Source organism: Callorhinus ursinus, unplaced genomic scaffold, assembly GCF_003265705.2.
Source record: "Callorhinus ursinus isolate GAN/ISIS: 27379988/994484 unplaced genomic scaffold, GSC_fseal_2.0 scaffold10, whole genome shotgun sequence".
In the NCBI taxonomy this organism is placed as follows: Eukaryota; Metazoa; Chordata; class Mammalia; order Carnivora; family Otariidae; genus Callorhinus; species Callorhinus ursinus.
Window position 1 is genome coordinate 50,190,400 of NW_027397072.1, and position 13,959 is coordinate 50,204,358.

Genomic DNA, 13,959 nt, shown 5'->3' on the forward strand with positions numbered 1-13,959 from the left:
TGGGTACCTCAACATAATAAACATCATGTATGACAAACCCTCAGCTTCTATCATCCTCAGTGGTGATTGGTTAAAAGGTTTCCCTTTAATATCAAGAACAAGATAAAAGTGTCCACTCTCACCATTCTTATTTAACATAGTATTGGAAGTCCTAGCCAGAGCAACCAGGAAAGAAAAAGAAGTAAAAGCCATCCAAATCAGAGAAGAAATAACACTGTCTTTGTTTACAAATGATATAATCTTATATATGGAAAATCTTAAATACTTCACCAATGATTAGTGTTTCTATACACTAGCCCGCATCGGGCTCTTTGGTCAGCAGAGAGTCTGCTTCTCCCTCTCCCTCTGCCTGCCGCTCTGCCTAACTGTGCTCTCTCTCTGTCTCTCTGTCAAGTAAATAAATAAAATCTTTTAAAAAAATAAAAAATAAAAACATACAGCTGTTATCAACAGAGTTTAAAGAACTAAGCCGAGATGACTTTAATGGGAAATATTTGCTTAAAAAAAAGTCATTTAGTTTTAGAGTGTTTCTATACACTAATGACAAGATATCTGAAAAAAAAAATTAGAAAACAATGCAAATTTACACTAGTATCAAAAGCAATAAAACACCTAGGAACAAATTTAATCAAGGACATGAAAGATTTATACCCTGACAACTACAAGACTTTGATGACAGAAACTGAGGAAGACACAAAAAAATGGAAAGATGTCCTATGTTCACCAGAAGAATTAATATTGTTAAAAAGTCCACATTACCCAAAGCCACCTACAGAGTCAATGCAATCCCCATCAACACTCGCTGGCATTTTTCACACAAAGAGAAAAAAAATTCTTAAATTTGTATGGAGCCATAAAAGACCCCAAACAGGCAAAGAAATTCTGAGTAAGAACAAACTGGAGGCATCACACTTCCAGATTTTAAACTACACTACAAAGTTACAGTGATCAGAAGAGCATGGTACTAGCATTAAAATAGAAACAGACAAATGAACCGAATAGAGAGCACAGAAATATTTCCCTGCACATACAGTCAACTAATATTTGACAAGGGATCCAAGAATACTCAATGAGGAAAAGATAGCCTCTTTAATAAATGGTCCTGTAAAAACTGAATAACCAAGTGCAGAAAAACGAAATTGGACCCCTATTTTATACCATTCACAAAAGTTAACTTGAAATGGGTTGAGTTAAACATAAAACCTGAAAATTCCTAGAGAAAAACATATGGGAAAAACTCCTTGACACTGATCTTGGCAATGACTTTTTTTAATGTGACACCAAAGGCACAAGCAACAAAAATAAAACTCAATAGATGGGACTGTATCAACCAAAAATCTTCTGTACATCAAAAGAGACAATCAACAAAATAAAAAGGCAATCTACAGAATGGGAGAAAATATTTGCAAACCACGGATCTGATAAGGGATTAATATCCAAAATATATAAAGAACTCTTAGAACTCAGTAACAAAGAACAAACAAGCTGACATCCCCAAAATGAATCCAATTAAACAATGGGCTGAAGACATGAACAGACATTTTTCCAAAGACCACCTATGGATGGCCAACAGACACATGAAAAGATGCTCAACGTCACTGATTATCAGGGAAATGCAAGCCAAAACTACAATGAGAGATCACCTCACACCTGTCAGAATGGCTAAAGTGAACAACACAAGAAACAACAGATGTTGTTGAGGATGTGGAGAAAGGGGAACCCTCTTACACTGTTGGCGAGAATGCAAACTGGTGCAGCCACTGTGGAAAATCATACGAAGGTTCCTCAAAAAGTGAAAAATAGAACTACCCTACCATCCAGCAATTGTATTACTGGGTATTTATCCCCCAAAATAAAAACACTAAGTCGAAGGGATACACACACCCTGATGTTTATAGCAGCATTATCTACAATAGCCAAATTAGGGAAACAGCCCAATTGTCCAACAACTGATGAATGGATAAAGAACATGTGGTACACATACACACAATAGAATATTACTCAGCCATAAAAAGAATGAAATCTTGACATTTGCAACAACATGGATGGAACTAGAGAGTATTATACATAAGTTAGTCATAGAAAGACAAATACCAGTTGATCTCACTCATATGTGGAATTTAAGAAACAAAACAAATGAGCAAAGGGGGAAAAAAAGAGACGGAAACCAAGAAACAGACTTTTAACTATAGAGAACTGATGGTTGCCAGGTGGGTGGAGGTAATGGGTTGGGTAGGTTAGGGAAATTGGGAAGTGCACTTGTTGTGATGAGCACCAGGTGTTGTACGGAGGTGCTGAATCACTATTTTGTGTAACTGAAACTGATATCGCACTGTATGTAAACTAACTGGAATTCAAATAAAAACTTAAAAAATAAAACTGGGCAGAGGAATTGAACAGACTTTTTTCCAAAGAAGACATACAAATGGCCAACGGGTACATGAAAAGGTGCTCAACATCACTAATCATCAAGGAAATGCAAACTTCTAGCTCACTAATCATCAGGGAAATGAAATCCATGAGATATATCACCTGACACCTGTTAGCATGGCCATTATCAGAAAGAGATAGAGGCGCCTGGGTGGCTCAGTCGGTTAAGCGTCTGCCTTCACCTCAGGTCCTGATCCTGGAGTCCTGGAATTGAGCCCCGCATAGGGCTCCCTGCTTCATGGGGAGTCTGCTTCTCCCTTTCCCTCTGCCCCTCCCCACAGCTTGTGCTCTCTCAAATAAATAAATAAAATCTTAAAAAAAAAAAAAGACAAGAAATAAATGTTGGTGAGGATACAGAGTGAAGGTAACCCTTGTGCACTACTGGTTGATGGAAATGTAATTGATACAGCCACTATAGAAAACACTATGGAGAGTCTTCAAAAACTTAAAAACAGAACTACCATACGAGCCAGCAATTACACTTCTGGGTATATATTCAAAGGAAATGAAAACAGAATACTGAAGAGAGAGCTACACTCCCATGTCATTATTCATAATAGCCAAGATATGGAAACAACCTAAGTGTCCATCAATATATGAAGGGATAAAGAAGTGATATTTATACATATCTATATCTATATAATATTATCCATTCATATATACATGTATATCATTATATAATATATATTATCCATTCATATATATATACATATATATATATATAATATTATTCAGCCATTAGAAAGAAGGAAATCCTGTCATTTGAAACACACATAGATGGACCTTAAGGGCATTATGCTAAATGAAAAAAGTCAGACAGAGAAAGACAAAAACTGTATGATACATATGTGGAATCTAAAACAGCCAAACTCATGGAAACAGAGAGTAGAAGGGTAGTTATCAAAGACTGGAGGGTGAGAGAAATGGGGAGACCGTGGTCAAAGGGTACAGACTTCCAACCAGAAGATGAAGATGTTCTGGGGATCTATGCACAGCATTGTAATGACAGCTAACAATAATACCATACACTTGAAAGTTGTTAAAAGAGAAGATCTTAAATGCTCTCACCACAAAAAGTAAAGGCAATTATGTGACAGGGCAGAGGTATTAGTTAATGCTATAGTGGTAATTATTTTGCAATATATAAGTCTATCAAATCAACACACTACAAACCTTAATAAACTTATACAATGTTTTATGTCAATTATATCTCAAAAAAGCTAAAAAAAAATCCTTTTTTCAAGAAAGAAAAAAGAAAGGAAAGGAAAGGTAAAAATAGGAAGGGAGGGAGGGGGGAGGGAGGAAGGGAAACAGAAAACAAGGGTTCTTGGGAGAAATGGTTGATGGGGGCAGCAGAGTGGGCTAGTGCAGGGTACAGGAGCCAACATGAAAGTGTTCTCAATAGCTAAAACTGGAATAATTTGAGTAGTATTAGATTATAATCCAAAGAATGAAATAAATGCCTCTGAATCCATACTGATGTACATGAATAAAGGAATAAATAAATGGGGAAGGAACAACAGCTCTTGCTTACAGAAAAATTCCACTTAACAGGAATGAAGAAATATAAAAATTCCATTAGAATACTAGAGTAATAATTGCTACAGGCAAGATCCAGTGATGGATGCTAAAATAAGTGATCAAAGTTTAAGCAGAAACAGGATGTTTACATAGTCTACCAGTTTCTCCCTCAAATATCTAGTATTTACAAAGGAAAAACAGTAACTGTACCGTGGAGAATCTTGGTAGACACCACTGTAGTCAAGTGATCAAGGTTAACATCACCAGTAATGCATATCAACTTAATGTGCTCCCTAATGAGATGCACTGAAAATGCATAACCTCAATATACTCCTGAGACATAAGGGAAAACTAAATAAAAACTTTCTCCAAAACAACTAATCATTTCTCTTCAAAGTGTCGATACCATAAAAAACAAGAGAGCCACAGATTGGAGGAAATAAAGTAGACATGACAACTAAAACACAAGGTAGAATCGTGGTGGGGTCTTGGAATGGATCTGGAGCAAAAAAAGTTCAATTGTGGAAAAATCAGGTGAAATCCAATACAAATCAGTCTATATTTTAGTTATAATTTTATATGAAGGATAATTTCTTAGTTTTGGTAAATGTGTTATGGTAAGATGTAAACATAAAGGATTCTTTGGTAAAGGACATATTGGTAACCTCTAAGATATTCTCCAATGATCTCTGATTCCTGGTATTCACGCCCTTGTGTGACCCCTAAGTCTTGAGGAAATAGTGATTCATTTCTACTGAAGAGAAAGTGGCAGAAGTGGTGAGAGAGAGAGCACGAGAGGGCGGAGGGTCAGAGGAAGAAGCAGACTCCCTGCTGAGCGGGGAGCCCAAAGCAGGGCTCGATCCTGAGACTCTGGGATCGTGACCCAAGCCGAAGGCAGATGCTTAACCGACTGAGTCACCCAGGCACTCCGTGAATTACTATGGACTCTGGAGTCAAACAAACCTAGATTCAAATGCCACCTCTTTTTTTTATTTTTTTATTTTTTAAAGATTTTATTTATTTGACAGAGAGAGACACAGCGAGAGAAACAAGCAGGGGAAATGGGAGAGGGAGAAGCAGGCTTCCCGCTGGGCAGGGAACCCGATGTGGGGCTCGATCCCAGGACCCTGAGATCATGACCTGAGCCGAAGGCAGATGCTTAACCTTAACAACTGAGCCACCCAGGCGCCCCTCAAATGCCACCTCTTATCACTTAATAATAGCCATGTGATGTTGGGCAAAACATCTAATTTCTCTAAGTATTAGGATTTTAAAATCCTGATGATTATACTAAGTATAAAATGGTATCTGCATCTACTGTAACAGATGGCATTTAGTACATTCTAGACAAATGGCATTATTAGTTCATATTTATAGTCATCTATTATTTTCTTCTCATTCAAGGAATTCAACTCTAATTCAGTATTATAATACTGAAAGCAGAGACTGACCCTATGTTTTAGGCCCAATCCAATTCTCAATCACTCAGTTTTAGAGCTATAAGGGACCTTGCAGCTTTTCAAGCCTTTCCTCCCACCATCATCCACATAGGAGTACCAAAGATATTAAATGACTTGTCCAGGAGGATAGCTGACTGAGGAGCTGAAAGCAGGGCTCAAGATTCAGGGAGACACTACCATGCAGTGAATGAGCTCTTGCTTTAAACAGATTGCACGAGAACGCCCATTCTCTTGCTTACAAACAGCATTATGTGTGGGGGCACCTGGGTGGCTTGGTTGAGCATTTGACTCTTGGTTTCAGCTCAGGACATGATCTCAGGGTTGTGAGATTGAGCCCGTCAGGCTCTGCGTTCAGCAGGAAGCCTGCTTGAGATTCTCTCTCCCTCTCCCTCTGCCCCCCACACCCTCAATAAAAGAAATAAATCTTAAAAAAAAAAAAACAAAAACAAAAGCAAAAGAGCATTATGTGAGACGATGCTGTCTGCTGACAAAACAGCAGTATCAGCGTCTCGGTTTCCCAGAGGGTAAATAAGGATATCACGACATGGCTCCTAGGGTTATCATAAGCCTTAAATGAGATAACGTATGTAAGCCCCTCACTGCCATAACTACCACGTGTGGATGCTGAATAAACATTTTTTTCCCTTCCTTCTTTCCAAGCCCAGGGCTCTTCGCTACCATATGCTACCTTCTCAACTATAAGGTGGTACGTGAAACACACGGTAATTCTGTTTTAGCTGTATTTTAAAGGATTCAAAATATAAAACTGAATTAATGATAGTCTTAAAATTAGGCTGAATAGTATAAACCTAATGCATTTAGTCCTCACCTGGGTTTCCTTTCCTATAATACACTGCAAAATGGGGCACCGCAGCAGAGAGCACATTATACTGACGTGCATTACCAGGGAGGTTAGCCTTGATAACCTGGCTAAAGTCATGTCTGTCAGGATTCTCTGCTGGAAAGTTACCTTTTTTTCATTGTAAATACTAAATATTTGAGAAGAATCATGAAATGGAAACTAAGAGAGAAGGGAGAGAGAGAGAATATGACCAAACAAGAGAGTGAGCACGTGCACACAACCCAAATCCTGGTCTTCAGTGTATTTCTAATACAATAAACAATTAGTAAATTGCACCATGGGATGATCAAAGACTCTTCCCAAAGTAATTCGATGTTTTGAAATACTCGGTGCCAAGTCTTGTCAAAAGCCCTCTGAAATTATAAATACATTACTTTCAGATGTTCTCTCTTAGGCATTTATGCCTTGAAAGACTTCTAGAAGACTAGTCAGATACAACCTCCCCGAAGAGAAATCGTACTGCCTTTCCCCCAAGACCTCACATTTGCTTAAGTATTTAAAACCTTTTATCACAAATTCCATCAGCTTGCTTGTCATCACATTGAGACTCACCGATCTGCAGATACCGGAGTCCCTTCTGGACTGGAATAGCCTTCCAAATCTGAAATGTTCACTTGTGTTTGCCTTGAGGTTACTATCTGGCTATTCTGAAAAAGTATGGTTTTCAAGTCCTGAGAAATAGTATTACTATCTGGAAGAGGAGACTGTACAACTTGGAAGTCCGATGAAGATTTAGGTCCTAGAAAACCTAAAGATTCTTGATTCTGTGCTACAGGTTTACCGGTCAATAACTGGGAGGTTGGTTCCAATGATCTTGAAGATATAGTTTGTAGGTCAGAGTTAAACTCACTATTCATCCTTGTTTTAGAAGCAGGATCCAATGAGTGAAATCTTTCATCTAAGGTTCCACTATCCAACTTGGAAGGAGTCTTGGGATAAAGAGTTATACGAACACAAGAAAGTGCTTTTCTATTTGAGGGTGGAGTAGATGCAGATGTTACTAATGTACACTGATTTGGGGCTGAGTGGGAGACCATGTTATCGAACTTGGCTTCAACATTTATCATATTGGAAATGTATGATTTAAACTTATGTTGGTTATTCTTTTCTACTATATAATCCTGACCTGGAGGAAGAGGGGAATGGTATTTTCCCATGTGATCTACATCTGGGGCTTTGCTTTGTTCAAAGAGCTGACGTTGTTCAAGAAAAATGGAAGAAGGAAGGTCTGAAGCTATATAATCCTGACCTTGAGGAAAGGGAGAGTGGTTTTCTCTCATCTGATGATCTAAATGTGGGGCTTTGCTTTGTTCAAAGAGTTCTCGTTTTTCAAGAAAAATGCGACAAGGAAGGTTTGGAGCTACGTAATCCTGATGTTGAGGAGGGGAAGAATGGTATTTTCTCACATGGTGATCTGCATGTGAGGCTTTGCTTGGTTCAAAGAGCTCTCGTTGTTTAAGAATAATGTGCGAAGCAAGATCTGGAGTTATAGTTACATTCTTCTCTTTTACTCCTACTGTGGAACTTGGTCTGCTCATGTTAATGAAGGTATGGTTATCAGAAAAATGAACTTCCTTGGCATTGCTACACTTTGCACTGGTACTGGGCTCAGAATCACTGCCTTTAAAATCTGATCTTTCTAAGAGTTTTTCTTCTTGCTGAGAATGTTCAACAGATAATTTTTGGCTTTGCCTACTACTTTCTGCTAAAATAGTCACAGCTTTATCTGGTGAATGACTAACAATTTTAAATGATGAAGGGGAAGAGGTTCTCTGTTCTAGATCTCTGGGAGGATTTTGCTCTTCAGTGAAATGAGAATTAAATACCCCCACAGATGCTCCAGTACACTGGCTACCTTCAGTAACACCAACCTTAAGAACAGAGGAATCTGAAAAGCATTTAGAATGTCGGTGAGATGAAAAAGTGATGGAAGTAGTAAACTTTTTCATGGGTTCTGGGGGCAGCATTTGTGATGAAGAATGACAATCCATTTCTTCATTTGGCAGACAAGCAGGTTCTACTAATTCTGACAGCCAAGGGTCTATCTTTTCATGGAATGGCATTCGAAGACCCTGGCTAATTCTGAAGTCATCAGTTGTAAAGTTTTGAAATGGGGAATGACTTCGTAACTGCAAGGAATTCCAAACTTTGAAATGGGGGTTACTCTGGTCTAGTGATTTGGAAAGGTTGATGTGTCTGGTTCTCCATGATGATGGACTCCGTTGTCCTCTGATCATTTCTGAGGGGTCAGCAGATCTGAAAACACAAGGGTGACTATCCAATTGTGGTTGTTCAGCAGTTAGGGTCCTGAAACATCCTTTTTCATGGCTCTCAATAATAATGTGACTACATACAGCTTCTGGCTTGTATCCTATTCCCCGTGGACTCTGTAAACCCTAGAAGACATAAACAAGTTCTTACTTGTAGTCCAAATAATTATATAAAAACCAGTTTTATAATCCAGGCTAAGAATTGACCACAAAGGTCCTGTTGATCTTTTACAATAAAACAGATAAGAACATAACAAAAAGGACAGGTAATTATAGGATAAAATGGGTCATGATAACTAAGACCACACAGTTAATTTCTTCTAAAAATGTTTCACTAAACAAACAAAAGTAAAGACTACTTTGGTCCCCCAGTATTCTCACTTTTTTTCTTTTAGTAACAGAGGTCCCTTACTCTAACCTTTGCTGGTCACATGGCCACAAAGCTGGAGACCTTTCTAGGTTCCTTTGTACCTAGGTGTGACCATATGACTAGGTTTAGGCCAATGGGTTATGAGCAAAAGCAGTAAGTATAAGTTCTGCTTCATGTCCTTAGAAAATCAAATTCTTGGCCTCCATGTTCCCCTACTACCACCATCACTACCATCACCATTATCTTGCCAGCTGAAAATGGTAATATCTAGAACAATCTCAGAAGCCATGTGTAATAATGGCTTAGCTGCCAAGCCTGCTTGGGTCTTTGGATAACTTCAAGGCAAAGAGCTCCCTTTCCTGCCTTAGACTACAATAAAAAAGAAAAAGAAAATTCTACCATATTTGAGCCATTGTATTTTGGGGTCTCTTTGTTATAGAAGCTTGGCCTATATCCTAATATTTTACCAATAATTGTGATGAAGAATGACAGAAAGGAATATTCCAAAGAATAGGAAAAAGAATGAGTACTTCTTCCTGGGGTAATGGATCAGAACCTAAAGCTACCATAAATATAAAACTTTTCTGAGATTTCTGTTTTACCTATTTGATGATAACAGCCACATTTGATTTCAAATAAAAATACCTAAAATTATGCTATCACTTCTGATAGTAGTTGTGTAGGAGTAGTTGTACTTTCTCCTATCTGTCTGATAAGTATAACTAAAAGTCCTAGACATTATAAATAAAACAAACATAAGAATTATCTGAAAGATCTAGAGAAGGCAGGCTGGCTAGGGATTTTGGGACCTGAGGAATGATATGGTAGTGAAATCCCTGGGTTTTCTTTTTACCTCATATATTCCAGATTTGGGAGCTAAAGAAGCCAGCAACACAGGAAAAAGGGCATAGACAAAGGCTCTAATAAAAACCCACTCTCATTAGCTAAAAAAAAAAAAAAAAAACCCAGTAAAAGTGAAGTCTAGCAAGACAGAAAACTTTTAGACCATAACTGCTCTATTCCAGCCAAACACCACAGGAAAAAAAAAAAAACTGCTTTTCTCATATCAGCAAAGGCTAAATGAGGAGCCTAAACCTCTATCCTTGCTAAATGATTACAAGACACCCCAACATCCAAGCCAAAGTATTAGAGATGGCCAAGTAGGGGCCCAGGACGTATTTTTGCCCTTGATGGCTGGTAAGGAGCTACCCCTTGCTGTGGTATCAGTGGAGACCACAGAGGGAAACTGGACTTTTCCATTCAGCAGCAATGACGGGCCCCCCTCTCCCCCAGCTATAGGCTGGAAGAAAATTTTGTAAACCTCATATCCAATAAAAGACTTGTATCTAACATATATAAAGATATCCCAAACCTTAAGAGCTTAAAAAAAAAAAAAAGACAACCCAATTAGAAAAATGGGCAAAAAACCCAACATTTCACTGACTAGAATAGAGATGGGACATAGGGGCATAATAACATGTTCAACACGATTAACATTAAGGAAATGAAAATTAAAACTACAACGATTGCTTCTGTACAAGAAAGGAAACAGTAGACAAAACCAAAAGACAACTGACAGAATAGAAGATATTTGCAAATGACATATCAGATAAAGGGCTAGTATCCAAAATCTATAAAGAACTTATCATGGGGCACCTGGGTGGCTCAGTCATTAAGCATCTGCCTTCGGCTCAGGTCATGATCCCAGGACCCTGGGATCAAGCCCCACATTGGGCTCCCTGCTCCGCGGGAAGCCTGCTTCTCGCTCTCCCACTCCCCCTGCTTGTGTTCCTTCTCTCGCTGTGTCTCCCTCTGCCAAATAAATAAATAAAATCTTTACCAAAAAAAAAAAAAAGAACTTATCAAACTCAACACCTAAAGAACAAATAATCCAGTCAATACATGGGCAGAAGACATGAACAGACATTTTTCCAAAGAAGACATACAAATGGCCAACAGATGCATGAAAAAGTGCTCAACATCACTCAGCATCAGGGAAATACAAATCAAAACCACAATGAGATACCACTTCACACCAGTCAGAATGGCTAAAATTAACCACTCAGGAAATGACAGATGTTGGCAAGGATGCGGAGAAAGGGGAACACTCCTACACAGTTGGTGGGAATGCAAGCTGGTGGAGTCACTCTGGAAAACAGTATGGAGGTTCCTCAGAAAGTTGAAAAGAGAGCTACGCTACAACCCAGCAATTGCACTACTAGGGATTTACCCCAAAGAAACAAATGTATTGATCTGAAGGGGCATCTGCACCCCAATGTTTATAGCAGCAATGTCCACAATAGCCAAACTATGGAAAGAGTCCAGATGTCCATCGACAAATGAATGGATAAAGATGTGGCGCGCGCGCGCACACACACACCCAAATATTACTCAGCCATCAAAAAAATGAAATCTTGCCATTTGCAACAACATGGTAGAACTAGAGGGTATTATGCTAAGCGAAATAAGTCAGTAACAGAAAGACAATTATCATATGATCTCACTCATATGTGGAATTTAAGAAACAAAACAGAGTATCATAGAGAAAGAGAGGAAAAAATAAAACAAGATGAAACCAGAGATGCAGACAAACTGTAAGAGACTCTTAATCATAGGAAACAAACTGAGGGTTGCTGGAGAGGGGTAGGGATGGAGGGATGGGGTAACTGGCTGATGGACATTAAGGAGGGCACAGGATGTAATGAGCACTGGATATTATATAAGACTGATCAATCACTGACCTCTACCTCTGAAATCAGTAATACATTATATGTTAATTGAATTTAAATGTAAAATAAAAATAAATTTTAAAGAAAACTATAATGATTCTTCTGCATCTACTGAGATGATCATATGGTTTTTATCCTTTTGCATGTTAATGTGATGTATCACATTGATTTATTTGCAAATAAATTTATTTGCATCCCAGGAATAAATCCCACTTGATCGTGGTGAATGATTTTTTTAATGTATTATTAGATTGAGTTTGTTAATATTTTGTTGAAGATTTCTGCATCTGTGCTCATTAGATATACTGGCCTACAGTATTCTTTTTTTCTGTAATGTCTTTTTTTTTCTTTTTTAAAGATTTTATTTATTTATTTGACAGGGAGAGACACAGGAAAGAGGGAACATAAGCAGGGGGAGTGGGAGAGGGAGAAACAGGCCTCCCGCCGAGCAGGGAGCCTGATGTGGGACTCAATCCCAGGACTCTAGGATCACGACTTGAGCCGAAGGCAGATGGCCAATGACTGAGCCACGCAGGTGCCCCTTTTTCTGTAATGTCTTTAAACGATTTTGGTATCAGGGTAATGCTGGCATTGTAGAAGGAATCTGGAAGTTTCCTTCCTCTTCTATTTTTTGGACTAGTTCGAGAATAGGTATTAACTCTTCTTTAAATGCTTGGTAGAATTTACCTGTGAAGCCACCAGGTCCTGGACTTTTGTTTGTTGGGAGTTTATTACTGATTCAATTTCATTGCTAATAATTGGTCTGTTCAAATTTTCTGTTTTTTCCTAATTCAGTTTTGGAAGGTGATATGTTTCAAAGGAATTTATCCATTTCTTCTTGGTTGCCCAATTTTTTGTCATATAGTTTTAATAATATTCTTATAATCCTTTGTATTTCTGTGGTATTAGTTGGTATTTCTCCTCCATTTCTGATTTTATTTATTTGAATCCTCTTTTTTTTTGATAAGTCTTACTAAAGGTTTATCAATTTTGTTAATCTTTTCAAAGAACTAGCTCCTGGTTTCATTGATCAGGTCTATTGTTTTTTTTTTTTTTTTTTTTAGTCTCTATTTCATTTACGTCTGCTCTAATTGCTATTATTTCCTTCATTCCACTGGCTCTGGACATTGTTCTTTTTCTAGATCCTTTAGGTGTAAGGTTAGGTTCTTTGAGATTTTTTTTGCTTCCTGAAGTAGGCCTGTATTGCTGTAATCTTCCCTCTGAGAACTGTTTTCACTGTATCCCAAAGATTCTGAGTCATTGTGTTTTCATTTTCATTTGTCTCCCTGTATTCTCTGATTTCTTCTTTGATTTCCCATTCATTGTCTGTAGCATCACATTATTAAGAGAAAGAATAAAACCAGTAAGATCGTCTCAATAAATGCACAAAAAGCATTTGACAAAGTACAACATCCATTCATGATAAAAACTCTCAACAAAGTAGATTTAGAGAGAACATACCTCAACATAATAAAAGCCGTATATGAAAATCTCACAGCTAACATCATACTCAGTGGTGAAAAACTGAGAGCTTTTCCCCTCAGGAACAAGGTAAGGATATCCACTCTCACCAGTTTAATTCAGCATAGTACTGAAAGTCCAAGCCACAGCAATAAGACAAGGAAAAGAAATAAAAGGCATCCAGTTGATAAGGAAAAAGTAAAACTTTCACTATTTGTAGATGACATAATACTATATATAGAAAATCCTAATTACTCCACCAAAAAACTACTAGAACTGACAAATGAATTCAGTAAAGTAGAAGGACACAAACACAAAATTAATATACAGAAATCTGTTGCATTTCTATATGCTAATAATGAAGTAGCAGAAAGAGATATTAAGAAAATAATCCTATTTACAACTACACCAATAATAATAAAGTCCTAAGACTACAATTAACCAAGGAGGTTTAAAACCTGAACTCCAAAAGCTGTAAAAACACTGAAAGAAACTGAAGATGACACAAACAAATGAAAAGATATTCCATGTTCATGGATTTGAAGAACCAATATTGTTAAATGATACTAAATAGTCAAAGACTAGATGCTTTTCCCCTAGGACAAGAACAAGACAAGCATGTCCATTCTTCCTCCTATCTTCAATATCATACTGTAGGTCCTAGCCAGGGCAATCTGGAAAGAAATTAAAATCCAGATTGGAAAGGAAGAAGTAAAACTATATTTATAAATGACATGATCTTCATAAAGAAAATTCCAAGGAAACCACACAAAACCAACCAGCTTGTTAAGAAACTAGCTCAGGAAAGTTGCAGGATTCAAGCTCAGTATACAAAACTCAACTGTATTTCAACACA

The 13,959-nt window shown here is 37.7% G+C and overlaps 1 protein-coding gene across 3 annotated transcripts in view; it reads right to left on the reverse strand.

Annotated features, from left to right (window-relative positions):
• The window catches only part of ALMS1 (ALMS1 centrosome and basal body associated protein), a 210,000-nt gene that overhangs the window by 96,229 nt on the left and 99,812 nt on the right, over positions 1–13,959 (reverse strand). For all 3 annotated transcript variants that reach the window (XM_073897525.1, XM_073897523.1, XM_073897524.1), the window contains exon 10: positions 6,826–8,669. In XM_073897525.1, coding sequence (XP_073753626.1) covers positions 6,826–8,669 — 1,844 coding nt within the window. The remainder of the gene's footprint in view (positions 1–6,825; positions 8,670–13,959) is intronic.